Here is a 17188-nt window from a genome sequence, read left to right as displayed (position 1 = left end):
ATTTGAACTTCTAAGAAAATAAGCATAACATTGGAAAAAATTTGTATGAACTTGCAGCTACTGAGATATTCCAGACAGCTGACTCATCAGAAGATCAATTTTTAAAACATCAGCTATTTCGGACTTATTTTATCACGGATCTTTAGATGTTTTTTGCTGTTCTTACATACTGTTAAAACTGATATCACATTGTACCCCCATGTAAAAGACATAGCTTCACAGACCTCATAAAGATGAAGTTGAAGAATTTGCCATGTACACAGATGCTACAGCCACCACACACGACTGAAAGTGTATCTCACTTGGAATTCTCCTTCTACCACGTAGTTGAAGGCTGCTCGACGCTTTAGAGGAGAACAAGTACACGTCACGAATGACAGACATGCATAAACATAAAACAATGAACAAAACACACTCCAGACACATGCGAAGCATGATAATACCACCAAAAAAACATTTCTCGTCGAAAAAAGTACACTAACCTTACCTTCCCATCCGACAACTGACTGATGGCGGCCATTTCTAAGGGTGGGGTGGTGGATTGATGACATCATAGGAATGGGGGAGTGGTTGGGGAGGTAAGTTAGTGGAGGCACTCCAACTGCCCGATATCCCACAAAAATTTGGGTTTCCACCCATGACATCATTGTGATGTTGCCACATCTATGTCAGCCATCTCTGATCCGTCATCTAGGATAAATAAAAGTTGTCCCAGAAACCAACAAGCCTCACTACCCAGGATTTTTTAAGGAATAAACTTTTAAAGGTCAAGTAAGAGTTTCTATGGAAGGATTTCTCTTAAGTGAGGGCTAGTTTAAGTTCTGCAATTATTGTCGTATTTAGTACTGATATTTTCTTTTTTTGTAATATTGTTGATTTTCAGGTGAACTTTGTTTTGCTTGACTACTCCTATCAGTATTGTGCTTAACGTTCGTTACATTTCATTAATTTCAGTGATTTGAGAATTGATTCTGTGCTAATAATCCAGTTGCATGTAAACACAGGAGTGAAAAAAAGTTAGTGCAATTCTGTTGCTCGAAGGAGTATAGAAGAATAAAGTCACAATTGAGAGTTTGACGACACTTGAACAGTCTAGGAACCTGATTTTTGGAGATACGAGTTCTGTTTTTCGCCAAAATTTTTTACAGTTTTGCACAAAAATGAAGGATGGGGGTGTAAGGATACCGCTGCCGATAAATTTGTTGAAATAATCGAGTAAGACCACTCAATTCAGGTGGATGCCCTATCGTTAGCATTCTAGAAGGTTCCAGGAGGAAAGACAAGAACTCTCCTATTAGATCGCATGCACTTGGGCAGACGCGACTTACGCAGTTCACAGTTGGACGGATGGACGGTGATGACGGATGGTCTGTGGCCCCAGTGTTGGAGAAAGTTAAACATGTCGAATAATTATTTGCGTTATTGATATATTGAGAAGTACACTGAATGGACGAAATGTTTTATAAATGTGGAGGAAGTTTTGTTAATGTATTTCCAAAGTAGCGAGAGTTAAAAGTGTAAGAAAAAAAAGGTTCAAATGGCTCTGACCACTAGGGGACTTATCTTCTGAGTTCATAAATCCCCTATAACTTAGAACTACTTAAACCTAACTAACCTAAGGACATCACACACATCTATGCCCGTGGCAGGATTCGAACCTGCGACCGTAGCAGTCCCGCGGTTCCAGACTGTAGGGCCTAGAAACGCTCGGCCACTCCCTCCGGCAAAGTGGAAGAGAGGTTGCGGATTGTTACCAGTGTGATCGCCATTAATTCCGCGTGGAAGTCTGAACTTATTAAAGTGACCGTCAATATACCGGATGCTGAAAAAAGTTCTCTTTTGAGCTAATGAGTCAGTTTAATCCTTCTGAACATAATGTTCAAGCTAAGATTTTCGTTGTGGTTAGACCAAATTAGTGCTGTCAGACTATGTGAGACAGACGTAGACCACTTTCATGTCTCAAGAATTAATAAACAGTGGTTCTAACAAGTGACTTTTTATCATTGCACAAATATTGCTACATACAGGTTGGGAAATTCCCATTACAAACTTCTAGGACTTAACTGTAGTGGTCCTGAAATTACATTATGTTACTTTAGAGTTTTTGAAAATCAAATATTGTTAACGACGCACGTACCCATTTTTCTTTTAACTTCTGAGGATTAACTGCGATCTACACTGTAATACTTAATACTGTCACTATGTTTCCAATAGATTGCTTACATTGTTATCAACCTCTTGTCTGTTTCGCCGTATTTAACGGATGTTAGCACTTTTGCTTAAAGTAGACGCCGTTTGGGGTAAAGTCGGACACACAACATTGTATAAATTTTTCAGGTTTGATAACTTACTCCAGAATCTATAAATCTTAAAACCTACTATTCCATCAAGTTTTGCTTTAAAAAAATTTGTAACTTACTTGCAGTAAAATTGTAAAACATCATTGTGCCTCCATCTGCATGCAACGTACCAGAGTTCACGAATGTGTACCACCGTTAGACTGTTAAACTTTTAAATAGACAGTGGAGCATTAATAACAAAATTAAGACAAAGTTTAAGCGTACTGAATGTGAAATTTATTACATGCAGACATTATTTATATTGACAACAGCAAACCTGCACAATAATTTGTGCAGTGTAGCTGATCCATGGCTTAGACGCCAGAAGCCTGTTGGATCCAGGACCTCAGGTTGGCGACGTTGGCATAGACTCCCGGATAGTTGGCCAAAGCGCATTCATTGCCCCAGGAGACGATGCCCACCTGGGTGGAGCCGGACACCAGAGGACCGCCGCTGTCTCCCTGGCAGGCGTCCTTGCCGCCTGAGGTCACTCCAGCGCAAATCATGCGGCTGGTGATGCTGCCGTACGACCGGTTGCACGTGTTGCGGTCTATGATCTGGACGGTGACACCTAGTAGCGTGTTGGAGGCGCTGCCCTGGTAGGATGTGGTTCCCCAGCCAGTGACTGTTACTGAAGTTCCGGCAGAGGGTTCTGACGATGCGAGGCCCACGGCCTGAACGTTGCTGTTGAAGCTGAAGGCGTTAGAAACTTGGACGACGCAGATGTCGTAGTCGTTGCCACTGTAGCTTCCGTGAATGTAGCCAGTGGCGATTCTGTGCGTGGTACCTCCACTACCCCTGGTGGAGGTGCCAGCCCGCAACAGCATTTGGCTGGTGGAGAATCCATCCACACAGTGAGCTGCAGAGAGAGCCCAGGTGCTGCTAATGATGGAGGCGCCGCACATGTAGTTGCCACTGAGGGGAAGAGAACAAGCAGTATTAACACCGGACTTTAAAGAGGTTCACCTTATGAATCTGCACCATGTCAATAACTCAAAGAAACTGAGTTCATCTGTTGCAATAAAATTAAGTAAAGTGTTGAAAGCAGGAACAGAATGTAAAATACATTCATAAAGGTGAACAAGCTTGGCCGTCAGTGTCACCCAGAGAACAGCACAGTTTTGTAGATCTCCTTCAATTTCGCAATAATTACGAATGTTAATGTTGCAGCAACCATCATCTGAACATTCACTTGTCTTACATCATCGAATAAAATTGCAAGGGTGCGCATATAAATGTGTTTCAAATTTATTTCTTTTCTTTTGGAATAACGTAAACTCAAATTAAATCCAAGAAGAAAGTTTAGCGACAGCGGTACCATTAGCTTATGAAGTGACCTAGTTTGGAGACTAGTTGCGCCAGGCATATCCTGGAGAGAAAATCCTAACAGTACCATGGAATAATAAACGAAAACACAGGAATCACGTTATATAAACTACCGTTGTGAGCCTAGTTTTGTCACCAGTCAGCTGGATGTCGTACCAAATCAGGAAACTAACAACATCACCAGAAAATATCGCAATTCTATTCTTCGACATTGATAGGAAAATGAGATCTTTGCTGATACCGACTGGAAAAGTTAAAAATATGCTAAACGACATCTATAATTAACATTTTACCTTTAAAAGTAATCAGAAAAGATGAAATCGGTCTTTAACATGACTAATTTATGCAACTCGTCATTTTCAGTGCTCACGCGCTGGAGGTAGAAATAATTGTACTCCAGAAAATCTTAAAATCTGAGTGTTGTTAATACAGATAAAAACTACATTCCAAGTACTGTTCATTGGCACATATTCGTATGGTTCAGTTTGTCTTTAGAAATGGTAACATTCAAAACATAGTGGACTGGAACTCACATGGTGAAGTAGAGCTGCCACGGGTACTGGGAGATGCTGACAGCGGAACCCCCGACAATCCTGCCGTCCAGACGTGACCTCCAGGGCTTGCTCCCCTGGATGGGTTTCACCAGGGGACTGGCGCCACTGAGGGCCACCACCAGGAGCACAACAAGCGCTGTACGAAACATCTCTCCGGGAGTGATTACGCTCTCTCCGGGAGTGATTTCGCCTCGCAGTGTGCTCCCTTATATACGGCTTTGATTGATACATCACGGTGTCATCAGGAAATACCACTATGATTGCAGTGAACTACGTTATTGTCTTTTACTGTCTCTGGTTGGTCACATGAACTGGAGGCCATCGAACAGAAGTGAGACATTCCGATAAGAGTCCAAATGTTGATATTGGAGAACTACGGTCATTGATTTATCTGTACATCTGCTCGCCGATAACCCGTTTCCACTGCTCAGTCTCGCGACTCAAGTGAACATTATCAAACCAGGGTACTCCTACTTGTTACGTCAGCTACAGTTAGAATGAAACTCTTGAGAGCAGCTCTGAAGCCATTTGTCTAAGAGAATCGCTGGGGCTTGAATCTGGAACCGGTATCATATCGGAACGAAGTTCCTCTAGAAATGGACATGGTTCGCTGTTATGTAGTTAAAGTGTGCAATCTCAATACTTTTTTCTGAAAGCCGACCTGAAACTCACGTTCCTGTGTTAGTCATTCTGTCCGTTCAGGCAAGTACTGCGCTATTACGAATGCCATGCAACCTTAACAAGTATGTCGTAGAGTTTACGTTTTCTGCTTATTCAGTTTGACAGACGCGGCAACTGCAATCGAAGTCAGTTATTTTTGTAACTCTGTCTCCTCAGTGACGTATCACTGCAGAAACTATATAATTATACTCATCGAAGTATTAAATAAAACAAAGACCGTTCTTTTTGTAGCTTGAATTGACTTCAGTTGCTAAGACTAATGACCAATAGCTGTTCAGTTAGCTATTCACGAGAATCTAAGCCATAATGCAGGAATGGTGTGTGTTAGTGTGAATGTTACTGATATTGACACTTTACTAGGTTTCATTAGCTTAGTATAATGCACGTGCACCTCAGTAAAACCCAAACCACTCTTTTCATGCTGTTAGAATTGTCACTCCGTTCCTGTGTAAGCCTTTTAGGCATTCTTTTTTGACAATTCTGACATTACAGGTATATGGTTTTTAGCCAAATTTTTCTCTACGTCGAGTACGTGATTCCATCAGTCCATAAACGAAAGTTGTGGCGATTTCCATGTCAGTCGGGCTGGTATTATCCTCGTGTGTAGTTGTTTTGTCGACCGTCCAACCACCTTGAAACCTTCGGGCATCTAGTCGTAATTACCGCCTCAGGGGGAGCCCACAGAAACCAGGGGCTAAGCTACAAAAATGATTTTTGCTAATCGATAATAGGCCCTGACTTCTCGTGTAATCTGACTATTTCCGAAGAAGTGGAGTGTAAAACCAGCCCTTTCACACCTCAGGCGTAGGAAAAGTCAGGAAGTAATCGACTTGCACAGAACAAATCAAACATACCTTGCGAACTAATAATTATTTCAAACATTATAATTAGATACAGCGAAGCATCACTGAAAAATATTCACTGCTTATCCATTCCAAGCCGTACTGCCTGAACTACTGAATAACGTCCAACACCAAACAACAACAGCGCTCTCACATTTTCTAGTATGTAATACAAGTTTGCGACGTCCAGTCCTTAACTGTGAAGTTTGTAGTGTTATAAGATATAATGCTGATTTGTGTGTAGCTTGGCGACAGAATCAGAGACTGATTGAATTATCTTATAGTAACGAGTCACTAGATACCTGACATTCTTTGGACATGAAGCAGCACATTAATTTATTTGAGATTGGTAGGAAGCAACATCACCATTTCGGCGCGTTTTCATGACCGCGATGCAGTCATACCCGGATCGACACTAAGGGCCCAAAAAGTTACTGATTTTAAAAGAAATCAACACTACACAATTGAAAAGGATTGTTTCAGTAATTATAGGAAAACGACAATGTTCCTCCTGCCTCAAGGCTGCGTTCGGTCCATCAGCTTGATCGTAACTTCTGGAGATAAACTGATACAAAATGATTAACATTCAAGTAAATCTCGTCGCACATAAACTATTTATCATAGACTTGGACTGTAGAGCGACAACTGCTGATGGCTTCGACAAGGAAGTCTGTATCTTTCACTTTCAGGGCTCAACAGTGGCTCTCCGAATTATTTCACATATGAAACAGATAAATATTTTATATTAGAATGGCTTACAAAACTAATTTTATGTACATGTGGGATGAGATATGAAAGGATCGGATCCTTTGACGTTTTATCGTGTGCTTATTTTAATGTGAATAGTGACCTTTCGTTAAAGTTTACATTTCAACAGTGTTCTGTGGTGACCTTGTGACTTATTTCTGTAAAGGATCACTCATTGGACTAATTACGCTTATTTATCTATCTTAGAGTCTCTCAGAATGTTCATGGTATATACAAAAAATGTTTTCAGTACTGTGTGACAATGTTTTTGCTACAGGGTGTAGCGCACAGCAACGGCTGTTGGCGGTGAAATGTTTGTATTGTTTCGTTACACGGTGGCTTTCGGCCTCCAGTGTTGCGAACGGTCATAATTCAGTGTGCGCGCACGTTACCGGAGCTTACTTGCGGTGCGTTGATATCGCGTTTGATGTGCCGTGGGTCCCTTTTGTTCGTCGGATTGTGGCTTTGTACTTTTATATTTTTAAATTGCTGGAGGGTGCTCCTTCCACTGAAGCTGCATCACATCCTGTCAACTATCCAGTTACGAATTTACAGGTAAGTGATAGCTATCGCTGCAACTGCATGTGTGAAATGGCACGGATTATGACTCGTCGCACACATCGATGAACCTTTTCACACGTACTGTGCCGTAGAATACTGCCACTGAAAATCGTCGAACTTTACAACTTAACTTGCACTGTGGTGAACATCTGCGTGAACGTTGCATTCGGTGAAATTTTCGCTTCATAACGTTACACTGTGTTTACAAGCTGACTTACGTACTAATATTTACAAGAGTTCACTTAAAATCTAGGATTAAAGTAATTGGCCACTTTGAATGAGAACAACTGTTTCTTAATTCGCCTTTTTACCATTTGCGCCTACGGCCACATGTAAATGCTTTCAAAAGTCATTTTTCTTAATTCATTCCAATCTCGTTTACAAATAATTTCTTTCATAGTAATCTTTATCATGCCTGTTTATTCATTTTGAAGGTCCAATACGTATTTAATGCTCATCTCACTTAGTGACTTGTGAAAAGTGCCTCGTGTATTTCAAAGATACTTTCGTGTTTGCTTGCCTTTAAAAAAAATTCGAGGACATACTTGGAAACAATAGATCCGCCTCATGTTTTCGTGTAGAAATACAAACAGTCTAAAACGAAAAGCGGGCCTACTCGTGGATTGTCGACAAAATTTAAATTATTCAATGCAAAAGCAATTTACGCGTCTCTAACCTATTCATTTTCATTAGTAGTGCCTCACTTTCACACGAAAGGGATCGCCTACTCGTGGATTGTCGACAAAATTTAAATTATTCAATGCAAAAGCAATTTACGCGTCTCTAACCTATTCATTTTCATTAGTAGTGCCTCACTTTCACACGAAAGGGATCCATTATTCGCATAATCACAGAGTAAACAATTAATATTGCAGTGCGCACTTAAAATAAATTTATCAACTCAAGTATGTAAATTTAATATGCGCCTTACTCCAGTTTGCTTACTGCTCCTTGTTCATTTCTTAGCCTATGTCAAGTTTATGCATTACGCATTTGGGTATTAATTGTCATTTGTATATTTATATAAGCCTCTCACCAGATCGTTATTGTTTGCTGCTGTGGCGATCTGTGAAGCTTGGGCGAGATTCTTATTCTATTTGGTGCTATCTTGCGAGTTCGCAGTTATCGCTGATGCTATGTAGTACATTGAAGTTGCCATAATAAACCATGTTGCTCATGCATTATTTTCCTCAGTTTGTTCATAGCTTGGGCTCATCTTATTTTGTAGTATATAATCAGCTTCCTTTTTATTCTATCACTCTTTTACTTATGGTTAGCGTCAGGTTTATTTTTAATGATTGCGCTGCGTTATCTATCAGTCGTTACTTAATCTTAGGTATCGGTTTACTTCGAAACAGATATCAATCTCTCGCTGGCACGGCACTTTGCTGGAACTTACAAGTTAAATCTAGCGACGGCTTTCAGCTAACGGGTGGTGCCTTATTAACTTAGTGTTTTAAATTAGGGAATAACCTCATAAAATCGAATCTTGTCACACTACTTTCCTCCTTTGTGTCGGACGTTAAGTATTTTCTTCCAAAACAGGTCACTGATTTGTCCTCGATTAAATTTCACTTACTAATACTTAGAGCATATAATCATCATTTTCATTGTACTATTTCGCGAGATAAGTTTATTATTCGCTCTTGACTCTTTCCTCATGTTAGTATCACGGGGCTAATATCTCTCGAGTAGGTCTACACCATTTTTCTTACATACTAACTTATAACTAAAACTGGAAATCGCCTCTCAGACATGTTTACCTTCCTGCATAAAGTTTATTAAAATAAATACTTGTCTGCAGCCTATTCTGTATTTTATTTTCCAGACACATTGTTTTATTACATAAGGTTTCCTTTTAGCAACGGTTAACGTCCGTAGTCGGCTCAGTTCAGTTCTTTGCACTCATTGGTTAATCCTAATCTCCAGTACCTTAGAATTTTCTTACAGCTTAAATTAACTTAATTCCTGGCGTTATAAAATTTTCTTGAATCATGATGGTGGAACAATCCTTTTATTTTATTCGTGGCAGGGTCAGATAACAAATAGTTACCTATGTGGGGTTTCCTCATTATCACAAAAGTACCTTCTTCTTTAACAACAGGGATGGTTTAAAATAAGTCATGACTAATACCTTTTCTCCTTCTTTGAAATCGATAACTCTGTTTACTTTCTTATCAGATGCCTTTTTTCGGAGATTAGCATACGTTGTCAATGATATTAAGGCTTGCTTGATTTTTGCGTCTACGTCCGATTCGTTGTCTTGTAACTTTGGAAGACGGTGTATCCACTCATTCCTTTCTTTTGATCTTGACATTAACTCATGAGGCATGGATCCGGTCGATAGATGGGGAAGGTGGTTTACGATCTGTTCGAAAGATGTTACGTAGTCTATCTACTTAATTGCTTATCCGGAATGTACGTCCTTATTAATCTGTTAAATTGTTTGAATATTCTTTCTATCGGATCCGACTGGGTTCGGAATCGGGATATCAAAATTTGTTTAATCCCATGGCGCGCAAAGAATGCATGCCATTGGTGTGATGTGAAATTTGAAGTGTTATCGGACAGGATTGACTGGGGAACACCGAATCTTGGGAAATAATCATGTTCAATGCGACGAATTATTGGATTTGCATAGGAAGATTGCACTGAGTACAGTCTTATGTGCTTAGAAAAATTGTTGAGAATTACTACTAAGTATTTAGCGCCTCCCCTACCGGTGGGTAATGGACCTGCCAAATTGATACTAAGAAGCTGGTTTGGCCTTTCAGTAATTTTGGATTCAATGGGATTGAAGTGGAATTGTTTAAGGGTTTTGCCTTTTGACAGATGACATAGTTCCTCAATAACTGATGTATTCTCTGATGTACATTCAGAACATAATAGTAAGTCGAGATTTTTCTTTTGCATTTCTCTGGTCCGTAGTGGCCCCAAAAAATGTGGGTGTACCACAGAAGATGTTAGATGAAATTCCGGCGGATGCACACACAGCATCGTTCAGATGACTCCGACGTCTTATGAAATAGCACTTGGTTATGAACTTATACAACTTTGACAACTTGTGGGCTGGATTTTCGTGAAGAATTTGTTTAACCTTCTTTCATTTTGGATCTGTATTTTGAAGAATCTGAATCTGTCTACATAACTAAAGAAAATACTTTCTCTGAATTGGATCTTTCATTAACAAAATTTTATAATTAGACATTTGTTCCATCAGTTCACTGGTTTCTGGTAAGCCCTCAGGTGAGCGACAAAGTGCGTCTGCTATAATAATATCTTTATCTTTTATACCAGGTGGTCAAAAAGCCAGTATAAATTTGAAAACTGAATAAATCACGGAATAATGTAGATAGAGAGGTACAAACTGACACACATGCTTGGAATGATATGGGGTTTTCTTAGAACCAAAAAAATACAAACATTCAAAAAATGTCCGACAGATGGCGCTTCATCTGATTAGAATAGCAATAATTAGCATAACAAAGTAAGACAAAACAAAGATGATGTTCTCTCCAGGAAATGCTCAATATGTCCACCATCATTCCTCAACAATAGCTGTAGTCGAGGAATAATGTTGTGAACAGCACTGTAAAGCATGTCCGGAGTTATGGTGAGGCAATGGCGTCGGATGTTGTCTTTCAGCATCCCTAGAGATGTCGGTCGATCACGATACACTTGTGACTTCAGGTAACCCCAAAGCCAATAATCGCACGGACTGAGGTCTGGGGACCTGGGAGGCCAAGCATAACGAAAGAGGCGGCAGAGCACACGATCATCACCAAACGACGCGCGCAAGAGATCTTTCACGCGTCTAGCAATATAAGGTGGTTTTTTTTTTTTTTTTTTTTTTTTTTTTTTTTTTTTTTTTTTTGTTCTAATGAAACCCGATGTCATTCCAAGCATGTGTGCTAATTTTTACCTCTCTATCTACATTATTCCGTGGTTTATTGAGTTTTCAAATTTATACTGACTTTTTGATCACCCGGTATATACTATGTCAAAGTCGTATTCCTGTAGGAATAAGCATCATCGAGTATGACAGGGATGTTACAAGTTGCATGTGAGGTGAAATGATAAGGCTTGATAGACTGAATATACTTTAATTTTTCTTCCGTAGATATAATAGTTGAATCGTCTAAAAGCCCTTACAACAGCGAGTGCCTCCAAATCTGTAACTGAATAAGACTTTTTACATTCAGATAATACTCGACTCGCGAAGCTGATCACTTGGATTTGCTCGTGTCCATCTACTACTTGAATCTGAAGCAGACAAGCGCCGATACCCACAAAGGATCGTCAGATGTAATGCAAACTTCCTTATCCATCTGAGGATGATAGAGAACGTTACTATTAATCAAATTAGTCTTTAATTTTATGGATTCCGTCCTGGCATTCCGGCGTCCGATTCCAATGTGAGTCCTTTTTCAAAAGGTTGTGAAGAGCGGGATTGTTCAATACTTGATTGGAAACAAAATGTCTGAAGAATGACTTGAGACCGATAAATCCTTTCAGTTGCCTTTTTGTAACAGGGGTCGGAAAGTTCTTCACTGCAGACAAATTTCTGGGTCAGGTTTAATTCATTCAGGGGAGATGATGTGTCCTAAAAATTTAATTTCGCTTTTCCCGAATTGGATTCCTTAAGATACTCTATGAATCATTGAAATACCTTTTGCAAAATGGCCACATGATCTTCCCAATTTTTCGATGCCACAAGAACGTCATCTACATAGACTGGCCGGCCGCGGTGGTCTCGCGGTTCTAGGCGCGCGGTCCGGAACCGTGCGCTGCTACGGTCGCAGGTTCGCATCCTGCCTCGGGCATGGATGTGTGTGATGTCCTTAGGTTAGTTAGGTTTAAGTAGTTCTAAGTTCTAGGGTACTAATGACCAGAGCAGTTGAGTCCCATAATGCTCAGAGCCATTTTTTACATAGACTGTTACTTCACCGAAAAGTTCAGGACCTAGTACATAGTGAAGAGCTGAAATAAAAATTCCGGAGCTCACATTTAGTCCAAACGGCATGACTCTGAAATGGTAAGATCTATGACTCTGAATGGTAAGATCTACCTGCAAATATAAACGCAGTGTACTTCCTAGATTTCTGCGCAAGTTTTACTTCCCAGTAACTGCTTTTCAGATCAAGGGTACTCAAATACCTCATTCCATGAAACTTCTGCAGATGCTCTTCAAGAATCTCAAGTCTCGTTCTTAGGGTACTAAAACTTTATTTATTAATCTTGCATCTAGGACTACCCTTACGCTACCATCTGATTTTAGTACAGATAATAAAGGACTCGAATAAGGTGAATGAGATAATTCTAACACATATCAGCGTAGCATTTTCCAAATCTCGCACTTGACCGCTTCGCGTCTTGCACATGGATTTGAATAGGCTTAGCTTGTTTTACAGTAGGTCGAGTGGGGCAGTACCTCCATTCGATATTCAAAGGCTTATATTAGTCCAGCTTTCTTAGCAAATAATCTATTAACAAATTGTAAAGTTCATTCTACTGTGGTTTGGACAGTTGAGTGGAGCCGCGCGGGATTAGCCGAACGGTCTTGGCGCTGCAGCCCTGGACTGTGCGGCTGGTCCCGGCGGAGGTTCGATTCCTTCCTCGGGCATGGGCGTGTGTGTTTGTCCTTAGGATAATTTAGGTTAAGTAGTGTGTAAGCTTAGGGACTGATGATCTTAGCAGTTAAGTCCCATAAGATTTCACACGCATTTGAACAAGCTCAGTGGATTCAGTAGCTTTGACGTTTAATTCATTTTGATCGGGAATTAGGTCTTTATAGTCATCGTCATTAACACTTTCAAACTCTGTCCTGTCTCTTGACTGACCGTACCGTTGTCTTTTAGTCCACTGTCGTACTGTTATTTGAAGCCCGATAAACTTTGATTTCACTTTACTTCTTAACAAATTTACTGTTACCTGTTGCTGACTTACTACTGGAGTACAGGTCCCACACTCGATATCAATTTTAGCTTTCGTCTGTCTCAAGAATTCCATGCCCAGGAGACATGGCAAAGATAGGTTTTTGCATTAATTTTTTTGTGGACTAATGAACATGGTGCCCCCATTCAAACATGCAGCATCCTCTAGGAGGCTCAAAAGGTGCTGCATTTAATTTTCCGCTCGGCGTTTACTTTCCTGCTGGTTCATATTTCTCAATGTTGGTTTTGTGGAACGAACTCGGGTGGTATTGGGTCTTGTACCTCTGGTGTATTCACTTAGGCTTCAGACTTCCCGGAGGTCCATTTGCTTGTTGTGTGAAGTGTACATTCTGTGACTGAAAATTGTTTTGCTGTGGCTTGCGTGGAGTGTAACCGTTGCTGAAAGATGTATGTTGGCCTCCACCTTGATTATGCCACTTATTTCCTTTCCACTGGCGATTTGAACTCCAAGACTGATCGTTTTGATAATTGCCGTTGGTCGTTTGCGTGTTTCCATATAGCTGGGACTGTGTGTTATAATGTGTGTTCCGTACTGCTGTGGTGGCGACTTATATATTGGATTGTATCTCTGCACGTTATTGTAGTTAGTTTTGTATTTACTGTTGGAGTACGTGCTGAATTTATTTTTAAAACCGTTGTGGGGTTGGTACTGGCTGTCGCTGTGGCGCGCTTTCTCTCGGCTACCATTGCTGCCAGCCTACTCTGTATTGTGCTGGCTGCCTGCACTGAAGTGGGCATTGCCAACATTAACTATAGCTTCTCGTAAATCAGATCTAAGGAGTCTAACACTGATAGGAAGGTATCAGTATCTTCCTCAGAGACGTTTACTAACATTTCTCTGATCGCAATAGGTAGCTTTGTTTATGTGATCATAAAACTTCTTTGGCGGTGATTGGCGAATTTACTGTTGGAGTACGTGCTGAGTTTATTTTTAAAACCGTTGTGGGGTTGGTACTGGCTGTCGCTGTGGCGCGCTTTCTCTCGGCTACCATTGTTGCCAGCCTACTCTGTATTGTGCTGGCTGCCTGCACTGAAGTGGGCATTGCCAACATTAACTATAGCTTCTCGTAAATCAGATCTAAGGAGTCTAACACTGATAGGAAGGTATCAGTATCTTCCTCAGAGACGTTTACTAACATTTCTCTGATCGCAATAGGTAGCTTTGTTTATGTGATCATAAAACTTCTTTGGCGGTGATTGGCGAATCCCAGAACTTAATTTTCGCTAAATATTTCCAGAAATCTCTCCTCAGGTTACCTCACTGGCTGCTAAACACTTCGGCGTTGTAAACCTCTTTTCTCAGGCGCTGCTGCACACCAGAACTCCAGAATTTAGCTAAAAACATCTGTTCGATCTCCTTGTAACTGTAAGAGTCGACCATTTCGGTCCCACATAAGGCAGCGTCTCCTACGATAAAACCAGTAACGAAGGCGGTCACTCCAGCTATTCGGAAAAATCCCTAAAAAATTTCGGAGGAATACTATAGGACGAATTTCTCTTTTCTGTAGGTGAAAACTCGGAAAAACACGATGCTTGATCACGCTTTCCTTCTACATCAACCTGACGAAAGTTGGTGGGCTGGTACTGTGAATTGTGTTGCTATAGAACTGTGGGGCCGGCCGCTGTGGCCATGCGGTTCTAGACGCTGCAGTCCGGAACCGCGGCACTGCTACGGTCGCAGGTTCGAATCCTGCCACGGGCATGGATGTGTGTGATGTCCTTTGGTTAGTTAGGTTTAAGTAGTTCTAAGTTCTAGGGGACTGATGACCTAAGATGTGAAGTCCCATAGTGCTCAGAGCCATTTGAGCCAAGAACTGTGGGTTTGAGAGTTATAACGTGGTGAATGGTAATGTATCTGCTGTTGTTCACCACCTGTGGTGAATCATTCCACTCTACTGACGCGTGACGGGAATTTTCAACTGACAGTTTCCCTGAGTTCGTTCTTGACCTTCTTTTCTACGAATCTATCTTTGTTTCTAATCCACTCTTGGTAGTGGTCGGACAATGTTTTGGCGTGTGCCTTTACAGTAGTCTTTACTTGATCCTCTACTAACTATAGATCTGTTTGGAAAGATCATCGACAACATTATCGATAGTGTCTACTGCGGTTTAAACTCCCTTTACGTCATCAGACATTGCATTATAATCTTCTTTTAATGTCGCATCTTGTTGATGGTATTCCATCACTTTCGAAATTATCTTGGCTGCTTCGATTTTAGCATCTAACCGTTTGGATATGCCCTCTATTTTCGACGCTTCTTGTGTGTCAATTTCTAACCTCATGGCCTTGATCTGACTATTGATTTGGATTTGTGCGTTACCCAACTGGGTATTTAAATCAGCTGTTATGTCTACTTTTAGCTCGGTCTTTACCGAGTTTAACCGCGTATTTAGGTCATTTATCTCTGTTTGCAGGTCTGTTTTTACTGAATTTATGTCTGTTTTTATTGAATTTATGTCTGTTTTTACTGGATTTATCTTTTCATTAAGATTTGCAAGGACCTGGTCTTTATTACGTCGTCTTTCTTCGGCCTTCTCATTTCCTTCGCGGGTCTTTTTATCCATTTTTTCCTGCTTTTTTTCCTTTCTTTGTGTTTCAGTCTTTTGACTTTCGAACTTGCTTTCCATTATTGATTCGGTCATTGCAGTCAGCTCACTTAGCGCGTGATCGTAATGGGTAGTGAGGCCCATTCGGATCACCGCCATCATTTGCTTTTGTCTGTGTCCGCTTTCACCATCAGCCATGTTCGCGAATTATTTGTCAAACGTCAAGATGCTGCAGATATTATTGTCACTGCCGTCAGTCGTTTGTCTGTGACGTAGTGCTATGGCTTGCTGGGACATGAGATGAAATTTTAACTGCGGATAACAATCGACGTTCACGTACGTCAAGAAGACAAGATGGTTCCTATTTATTGCAATTATCACTTTTGAGCGTAACTATCCGTCATATTGTAAAAATTTTGCGCTGCACTGAAAACAATAGTTCACTTTCACTAAATTTAATTACCAAAGACTAGACTATAGAAAAAATGAAATAAAGCAGTTTCAAGGCGGGAAAAGACAGGGTTAATTTTTGATCAACTCGAAAGACGCTACGTCACTACGAAAGCTTGGCTGCTGCGTTTGAAAATTTCACTTACTTTTTGCTGTCTTGATAGCGGTGCGGCTGGATACTCGCGTTTTTTGGTATTCCCTGCGTTCGTTCTTCCGGATCGATTAAGTAGTTTTTCTCACTTCTCTTTCTTGGATGAACTGCATCCACATGAAAAAATGAAACAGTTATGAGATCAAGAACTGAAATTTTTTAAACACATTCATGAAATGATTTTTGATCAAGTCCCTGTTCGGGCCCCAACTGTAGTGTTTTATACACACACATATATATATCAATCACTGCTCATCCATTCTAAGCCATACTGCCTGAACTACTGAATAACGCCCAACACCAATTAACAACAGCACTCTCACATTTTCTAATATGTAATACAAGTTTGCGACATCCAATCCTTAACTATGACGTTTGTAGTGTTATAAGATATAATGCTGATTTGTGTGTAACTTGGCGACAGAATCAGAGACTGATTGAATTATCTTATAGTAACGAGTCACTAGATACCTGACATTCTTTGGATATGAAGCAGCACATTAATTTATTTGAGATTGGTAGGAAGCAACATTACCATTTCGGCGCGTTTTCATGACCGCGATGCAGTCATACCCGGATCGACACTAAGGGCCCCAAAAAGTTACTGAATTCAAAAGAAATCAACACTACACAATTGAAAAGGATTGTTTCAGTAATTATAGGAAAACGCCAATGTTCCTCCTGCCTCAAGGCTGCGTTCGGTTCATCAGCGTGATCGTAACTTCTGGAGATAAACTGATACAAAACGATTAACACTGAATTAATTAGGAGATGGAGGTACTTAAGGATAATTTGTCTAAATCAGCACACTTCATATATAACATACGTTTTTTAATGCTACGTACTTTTTTATATTACAATTACAATAGCTGGTGTGTATTAACAAAACCTTTGCACATCATAGGCAATACTTGAGATTAATGTCCTCTTGATGGTGCCTGCTCGTAATTAATCACATAAAACTGTATGTTTTCTGATTGAGAAGACAATTAGCACATTTACAGACTATTTTGCACAACTTATAAATTACAGATTG

General features: G+C 40.3%; 1 protein-coding gene across 1 annotated transcript; it reads right to left on the bottom strand.

Annotated features, from left to right (window-relative positions):
• Nucleotides 1–2553: 2553 nt before the first annotated feature.
• LOC126272497 (trypsin alpha-3-like) lies at nucleotides 2554–4417 on the bottom strand. The gene is made up of 2 exons (XM_049975387.1): nucleotides 4199–4417; nucleotides 2554–3254 (listed from the first exon to the last, which is right to left on the bottom strand). Exons 1-2 carry the CDS (start codon nucleotides 4366–4368, stop codon nucleotides 2654–2656), a joined length of 771 nt encoding a protein of 256 aa, XP_049831344.1. The 5' UTR covers nucleotides 4369–4417; the 3' UTR covers nucleotides 2554–2653.
• Between the last annotated feature and the right edge of the window lie 12771 nt (nucleotides 4418–17188).

This window comes from Schistocerca gregaria, chromosome 5, assembly GCF_023897955.1.
Source record: "Schistocerca gregaria isolate iqSchGreg1 chromosome 5, iqSchGreg1.2, whole genome shotgun sequence".
NCBI classification, from domain to species: Eukaryota; Metazoa; Arthropoda; class Insecta; order Orthoptera; family Acrididae; genus Schistocerca; species Schistocerca gregaria.
Note: the sequence above shows the minus strand (reverse complement) of the source record. Positions and strands in the feature narration are given on the sequence as shown.